General features: G+C 38.1%; 2 protein-coding genes across 6 annotated transcripts; both read right to left on the minus strand.

The window, feature by feature from the left end:
- Nucleotides 1–1118: 1118 nt before the first annotated feature.
- Nucleotides 1119–4376, minus strand: LOC113350502 (mediator of RNA polymerase II transcription subunit 15a-like). 4 transcript variants are annotated; one of them, XM_026594652.1, is made up of 10 exons: nt 4009–4376; nt 3723–3793; nt 3482–3556; nt 3071–3350; nt 2776–2855; nt 2513–2587; nt 2109–2394; nt 1828–1907; nt 1567–1641; nt 1119–1470 (listed from the first exon to the last, which is right to left on the minus strand). In XM_026594652.1, the coding sequence occupies exons 1-10, from the start codon at nt 4346–4348 to the stop codon at nt 1270–1272; spliced, it is 1563 nt and encodes a 520-aa protein (XP_026450437.1). In that variant the 5' UTR covers nt 4349–4376; the 3' UTR covers nt 1119–1269. The 4 variants fall into 4 exon arrangements, with proteins under 4 accessions (XP_026450437.1, XP_026450439.1, XP_026450438.1 ...); XM_026594654.1 differs by having other exon boundaries at nt 2776–2846; nt 3723–3802; XM_026594653.1 differs by having other exon boundaries at nt 1828–1898; nt 3723–3802.
- Nucleotides 4352–7619, minus strand: LOC113350503 (mediator of RNA polymerase II transcription subunit 15a-like). 2 transcript variants are annotated; one of them, XM_026594656.1, is made up of 5 exons: nt 7333–7349; nt 7069–7180; nt 5808–5911; nt 5525–5648; nt 4352–5326 (listed from the first exon to the last, which is right to left on the minus strand). In XM_026594656.1, the coding sequence occupies exons 4-5, from the start codon at nt 5622–5624 to the stop codon at nt 4386–4388; spliced, it is 1041 nt and encodes a 346-aa protein (XP_026450441.1). In that variant the 5' UTR covers nt 5625–5648; nt 5808–5911; nt 7069–7180; nt 7333–7349; the 3' UTR covers nt 4352–4385. The 2 variants fall into 2 exon arrangements, with proteins under 2 accessions (XP_026450441.1, XP_026450440.1); XM_026594655.1 differs by lacking the exon at nt 5808–5911 and having other exon boundaries at nt 7333–7619.
- Between the last annotated feature and the right edge of the window lie 312 nt (nt 7620–7931).

The following is a 7931-nucleotide window of genomic DNA, read 5'->3' on the forward strand; positions in this document are numbered from 1 at the left end:
ACAACACAAGTCCATAAGTTCGGTTCCTTCGCAAAATAATATCACCGAACTTTAGTTTACAAAAATAATGAGAAGTCCAAAAGTTCGGTTCGTTCGCAAAAATGTTAAGTTTTCTTTGTAACCGAACTCTACCTTTGAAACTTCGTAACCGAACTCTACCTAATTCGCCAAGAAATAAATTTCGTAGTAACCGAACGTTGCCTAATTGTATATATGCATACATGTCCTAGGTGTATCAAAAAACATTCTTTTAACTAAGCGTATATAATAAAAACAACCTATAACGCTAGTCACTATTCCCAATGAGGTTAGGAAGTAAGCCCCATACAAGCCCAGTTCGCTTGATTCGCAAAATATGTTGAAGTTTGCGAACCAACCGAACTTCTAACACTAGGTTACCTGCAGTTCGGTTGAGAACTTGGTTGCGTTGAAGTTTGCGAACTAACCGAACATACCTCTGTAAATCTTATTACTAAAGTTCGGCTACCTGCGTGTTTGAAGAAAGAAACCGAACTTCGTGTTCGGTTATATGTTCTTGACATTTATTAGCCGAACTTCGTGTTCGGTTACCTGTTCTTCACACTTGGTAACCGAACTACCTGAACCTAGCAGGAATTTTTTATAAAAATTTATAGTTTTATGAATATTTGGACCAATTCAACCACCATTATCTACGTTTGAAACATACTTGGGTACCCAAATACTCTTCCTCTGGTTGTGGTTGGTAAAATCCATCATTTTCATCTTGAGATTGAGTTTGTGGAAGAATGCATTCACCATCTAAGAAATAACTCATATCTAGATCATTGTGACGATTAACAAATACTCTAGGAGAGGATGGAGATGAAGAATCAGATGAGCTATCATCACTTGAATACTCAAGCTTAATGAATTGGAAAAAAAATATTATTTTCCATGTTTTTCATCTTCATCTTCTCTAACTTTACTCTCTCAATAATTCTACTTCTTTAACTTAATCATTTCACCAATGATTTCACTAATCATTACCCAAAATTAATCAAGAGGGTAGTTTAGGTATTAATATAAATGTCTAGATAAGGGGTGATCTAGATTTACTTCTAAATGTCTTAATAAAAATAGAACCATGGTCCCCAAAAAAAGCTATGGTCCCCAAAAAATCGTTCTTAATAAAGTAGGAGCCCAGCTGGTTACTAGCCTCCCAAGTCCCAACCACCTCCTTGTAATACATTTATCTATATTATTTTTGTTAAAAATAAAAGTTAATCAATAAAAAGAGCAAATTACACACTAATCAGCAAGTTCCCTTGGCCGATTCGAGTTGAGAATATCTAAGATATGTTTCTCATACGAAGCCAGCTTATCTTTCAAACTAGGCATCACACTGCTTTTTGGAAGATTCAAGAAGCCCATCATCTGGTCCAACAAGTTCTTGAAAATTTTAAGCCTCTCAATTTGCTCAGACTTTGGTGGTTGTGGAAGAGAATCATACTACCACAAAAGGAGAAACAAACATTTAGCAAATCCGATTACCCAATAAAAAAATGAGAAATAAGTTGCATACAGAAAGATAAACCAAATACTAACCTGTTGGCACTTTTGAGAGATCTTCTGGTGCATGTCACTAAGATCTGGTAAGTATTTTTCTCTCATGGACTTGATCTACAATTATAACAAAATAAAATGGTTAAGAACGTAGTTGGATTTGGCCAAGATGGTATGTTATACGCAACTCAGCTAATCTTGTCAACCGATGACATCTCAACTGCTAGGTTTGAAACGGCTCAGTTGCAAATGACATTAGAAAGAAATGAAAACATAATGAAAGCTAAATGATTAGGACTATACTGTCTGATAAACTTCCTCCTGCACGTCAATCGGATTTCCTGTTGCGGTTGCATTTCTTGTTACTTCTGCATCTATTGACGCTAAAAGAAAAACAGCAAATGGTAACTCATTAGACTACTAGTCTGCCATTCTCCTACAGTAAAAAAAAAGAAGGAACTGAAAAAGAGGAAAGAAAGGCAACAGAATAATTGTATTGAAAATCATAAAGCAGAAAAGTTACACAGAAGAAACAACCCGAATGGAAGCAATGTAAAATGGATTTTTCGAATAAAGTGACATACTTGATGAGGGCATTTGATGTTGCTGCTGCCGCTGTTGTTGCTGTATAGAGAGTGGATGGCCATCAGTTGGCTGAATTTGTTGCTGCGGTGGACCAGGTTTCCTTGGGCGATTCAAGGTCAGAATACCCAAGATCTTTTTCTCATATGAATCCAACTTATCCTTCATGCTAGGCATCACATTACTCTTTGGAAGATTCAAGAACCCTATCACCTTGTCCACCACGATCTTGAAATTTTTGAGCAACTCAATTTCTTCAGACTTCGGTGGTTGTGGAAGAGAATCATACTATTGACAAAAGGAGACACAAACTTTATCAAGCGCGATTACCCAATACAAAAATGAGAAATGTTGTAAGAACTGTGGTTTTGAATATTGTAAACAGAAAGAAAAACCAAATACTAACCTGTTGGCATATTTGAGAGATCTTCCGGTGCATGTCACTAAGATCTGGTAAGTATTTTTCTCTCATGGACTTAATCTACAATTATAACAAAATAAAATGGTTAACAACGGAGTTGAATTTGGCCAAGATATTATGTTTTTCGCAACTCAGCTAATCTTGTCAACCGACAAAAGCTCCAACGGCTAAGATTTGAAACGGCTCTGATGTGACATTAGAAAGAAAAGATAACATAACAAAGCTAAAAGAGGTGATTAGAACTATACTGTCTGATAAACTTCCTCCTGCACACCAACCAGACTTCCTGTTGCGGTTGCATTTCCTGTTATTACAGCATCTATTGACGCTAAAAGAAACAGCAGATGATAACTCATTAGACTACTAGTCTGCAATTCTTGTTCAGTAAAAAAAAAAAAACAAGAAGAAGAAATATTTGAAGAAGAGGAAAGGAAGACAACAGAAAATAATTGTATCTAAAATCATTAGAGCAGAAAAGTTATATAGAAGAAACAACCAAAGCGAAAGCAACGTAAAGTGGATTTTTAGACCAAAGTGACATACTTGATGAGGGCAGTTGATGTTGCTGCTGCCGCTGTTGTTGCTGTATAGAGAGTGGGTGGGCACCAGTTGGCTGAATTTGTTGCTGCAGTGGACCAGGTTTCCTTGGGGGATGCAGGGTCAGAATATTCAAAATCTGTTTCTCATATGAATCCAACTTAACCTTAGGTATCACATTACTCTTTGGAAGATTCAAGAACCCCATCATCCTGTCCACCACGATCTTGAAAATTTTTAGCAACTCAATTCCCTCAGACTTAGGTGGTTGTGGAAGAGAATCATACTATCACATGACAAAAAGGAGACACAAAATTTATCAAGCGCGATCACCCAATAAATAAATGAGAAATGCTGCAGGTTAAGAGAACTGTGGTTTTGAATATATTGTAACCAGAAAGAAAACCAAATACTAACCTGTTGTAATATTTGAGAGAGTTTCCGGTGCATGTCACTAAGATCTGGTAAGTATTTTTTTTTCATGGACTTAATCTACAATTATAACAAAATAAAATCGTTAACAACGTAGTTGGATTTTGCCACGGTTTGTCAACCAACAAAAGCTCTAATGGCTAATATTTGAGACGGCTCAGATGCAAATGACATTGGGAAGAAAAGAAAACATAGCAAAAGCTAGAAGAGATGATTAGAACTATACTCTCTGATAAACTTCCTCCTGCATGTCGATGGCAGTTCCTGTTGCGGTTGCATTTCCTGTCATTGCTGCATCTATTGACGCTAGAAGATAAACAGAAAATGATTACCCATTAGATAACTACTAAGCCATTCTTCTAAAGTAAAAAACAAAAACAGAACTGAAAAAGAGGAAAGGAAGGCAACAGAAAAATAATTATATCTAAATCATAAAAAGCAGAAGAGTTCTACAGAAGAAACAACCCAAACGCAAGCAGTGTAAAGTGGACATTTCAACCAAAATGACATACTTGATGAGGCCTCTGGAGGTGGTGTTTGTGAATGAAACACTCGCTTCTGGTCCAATAAACTTCGATGGTTGAGGGTCGAGCCACCAGACGTCTGAATCCTTTGTTGCTTATCCCTTTGTAATGATTTTGGTTGTTGCTGCAATCCCAATTGCTGATGCATTTGCGTTGTTTGAGATGGATGCTGAGACATAAGTTGTTGTGCTGGTTGGGATTGTGCATGTTGGCCTTGGATTTGTAACATATTTGGTGATACCTGTGCATTTTGTTGTTGCTGCAGCTTTCCTCCTTGCTGATGCATGGTATGCATTGGCTGCTGTTGCTGCTTCTGTAACCCTGACATGTTACTTTGTTGACGTAGCTGCTGATGATGAGGGATACTATTTCCAAGTAAATATTTTTTGCATGTTTGCGACATTGGTCTGGTGGTTTAGCAACCCCCCCTGCCGCTGCTGTCGTTGCTGCATATCGTGTACATCGTTTTGTTTCCCAATTATCTGATTATGTTGCAAGTTTGAGGCATTTATTAGCTGCTGCAGATGCTGCTGTGAAGGCAAAACCGGATGTGGTTGCTGATGCAGAACAGGAGCTTGTTGGTGCATAGACTGTTGAGCTTGTTGCTCTGGTTGCCAGAGGACACTCTGTGGATGTTGTTGAACATTCGGTGTGGACTGTGCAAAGGCGGACTGCGGGTTCTCTTGAAGACCTGAAGATGATTGCATCAAGGAGGGCTGAGTCCGTTGAAGTGTGGATTGGCATGGCTGAAGACCAAATGACATTTGCATGTGAAGCTGTAAAGTAGATTCCAATTGAGTTGACTGTATAGGGTTTAGCTGTTGTAGCTGCGGCTGTTGTTGCTGCATGTGCGACTGCATTATGCAGGATGGAATGTTTCCTTGTAGCTGTTGCTGCTGCTGCCGCTGCTTCTGCCTCAAAACTTGTTGTTGCAACTGTTGTTGCTGATACAAAAACTGCTGCGAACTTTGAGACTGCTGTTGTTGAGGACCGCTCTGTTGTGGAAGCTGCCTTCTTTGGATCTGCATTGTTGAATTAGCAAACATATTCGACGCTGCACCTCCTTGACCAACTAGATTCCCAGAAAAATTCTGTGTCATTCCAGACTGCATGTTGGATCCCTGATTAACGGCATTGGGGATAGAGGACTGAGTGAGACTGGCCCCTGAAGGCAACAGAGATGACAATGCTATAGATCCTTGGACTATATTCTGGGAAAACAGCTGCTGCCGTACTTGAGACTGGTCGGCTAAAGGAATTTGTGACTGCCCTGGGTTGCGACCTTGGGACTGCATACTGTGAGATGCTATTTTGGTAGAATGACGGGAGAGAAAAAAAAAACAGATAATAAGGTGACCAATAATTCACAACAAATGAGAATAAGTAAAGCATGTGCCACGTTCCAGATCAGTCAATACTGTACCATAGTTGAGCACGTACTACCAAAATTCCTTACAGGATATATTTTCGCATCAATAAAATATTGTGTACCAGCAACTCTTACCTGGATCTTGAGGATTTTGGATACCACCAACAGTATTTAAGGATAGAGAATTAGCAACTCCATTTGCCTGAGATTTTGTCTCCATTGTCAGCATCTTCATAGATATTTTTTGTAGATAATCCAACTGAAATTACATAATTAATTTAGTTAGATTACACGAGTGCTGAATGTGCGTAAAGAAAAGATTATTGAGCAAAATATAACTAAGAATACAGACAAAAATTAATATATGATGCAGAGATGATAAACAGCCTTCAGCAAAGATGATTTACACAAGATGCACCTGATCTTTCCCGAGTTCTCAACGAAAGATCACTTTTCTATGTAGAAACCATGTAAAGGATATTTATTACATGATTCAGCTCTTTTAGTACACCATCTATTCCCCTGAAAACAACCCATCAACCTGAAACTGCTTAGAACTTATACGTTTCGAGTGTAAAGTGACAAAATCAACCATCTATGAACCAGAGGAGAGTGGCACAAAAGGGGTCAAAATATTTTATGTAAACTAAATCAAGGTTTTGCAGGATCAAACACTACCAACAGAGTGACATAATGGAGCTTCCTAACAGCAGACATGATTTTCTTATAAGCCACAGCTAAAGATGCGGGTTGGGAGAGAGAGGGAGATGGATAAGGAGATCTCCTCAGAGCAAACATTCAGATCATATCTATAATGGAAAAACGAATTACTAACCAGAAGTCAGAACCGCGATGAAGCTGGTGTTGAATTACACAGTTAAGGAACCGAATAATACGAGGATATAGCAAAACGGTAACAACTTAGTTGACTATTGTATTTAGAATAAAGCTTATAGATCGACCATCTGTAGTCAGATCTTTCCAAGAAGTTTAAAGGGAAAGGTATGCCACACAAAATGTATATTTACCATTGGCTTATCGGGGCAAATTCTTGCAAACAACCCCCTAGAATTTAGCTGCTCCTACTCAGGTCTTTCGGGTTATAAAGTACGTTCTGGAGTGAGAACTCAATGGAACTGAGAACCAGAGAAGCACTGATCCAAAAACAGGTAAGAAATTGAGGTTCTCACACAAGTTTTGCAACAGCAGAACACAAATGGATTCAGCAAGTTGTGTATATGAAATGTCACGTGCACTCCATATATCAGGATTGCTCTATGTAAAGGTAATAATATCAAGTTGGGCATGGGATGACGTGTACTTGACAATCATGTAAATTACACCAGAAGATTCGCTAATAACAAATTAAAAATCCAATTATTAGTGCACTGCAAAAGAGCATTATCACAACAATAGCTTGAATGTTGCACTTCTATCAAATGATCGTACGGTCCTTAAATTCTAGTTTCTATAACCCCAAAACTCAGTTGTTTGCCAATAATTAAAACACACCAAATAAGTACTGCAAAATCTGACTTTTACTCAACGGAAAGTCCGAAATTCTCTGCTTATTCTGACGATTCAATGGTGAAAAAAATGGGAAAATCATACTCACTCACTCATCAGTAGACAAAACTAGTAAAGCAACACAACGACAAGGCCAAATTGAAATACAATACCTGACTTGTAGCAGCAGTGAACATATCTTCCTCAAATCTTACAGCAATTTTCTTAAGCTCTACCAATCCCTCTGGCCGAGAAATTGGAACTTGTCTCTCCAGAGTTTCCATTCTACGGGAAAGAAACCCAATAAGTTCAATCCGAAGTATGAAATTATCAAACACAAAAAAATAAAAAAAATGCCGTAATCATTTTGCCCTAATACTAATTATAGTTCTCTGAGTTAAAACCAAACAACAAAAGAGTAATTGGCATTGGCTTACATTAAAGTGAGAATTCTGTGTCGAGAATCAGGTTGAAGTTGTGTTCTCCAATCAGGAGTAGCTCCCATCGTTCAACTTTAGCAGGTGAGGTCTCACTCACAAAGAAGAAAATGAAATCCTAAAATGAAATTCCAGTGAAAAATGGGATTATCCCCCCAAATAATTCCATAAATAAAAACCCTAAAAACCAAAGTCGATTTTATTGAACCATTTGGGGAAGATCGTCGACTCTGATAATACCATTTTTCACACAGCAGTGAGATTGTTGTCCTTAAGAAGAGAAATTTATCAATGGAGATTTCGAGATGATAAACAAAAATGCTCTATAGAGCGAGAGTTTTACTGTTTTAGACACAGCCAAAGCCGAGATATTAAATGGACCACTGTAGGTGTGGGGCGGGGTGGGATAGCGCCCGCCTAGCAACTAAACTGAGGCCTATTTCTGTGCACATGGTCAAAAGAAAGAAAAACTGTTTGCATACTAGGTGTATGAATTATGATAGATGAGTTGCGCTACTATGATAAAGTAGTTAGCGTGCGAGAATATTAAGAATATCGTTGGCGTTATTAAGAATATTAGATATTGTGCTCGTGCTACG

The sequence above is a fragment of the Papaver somniferum genome, chromosome 2, assembly GCF_003573695.1.
Source record: "Papaver somniferum cultivar HN1 chromosome 2, ASM357369v1, whole genome shotgun sequence".
In the NCBI taxonomy this organism is placed as follows: Eukaryota; Viridiplantae; Streptophyta; class Magnoliopsida; order Ranunculales; family Papaveraceae; genus Papaver; species Papaver somniferum.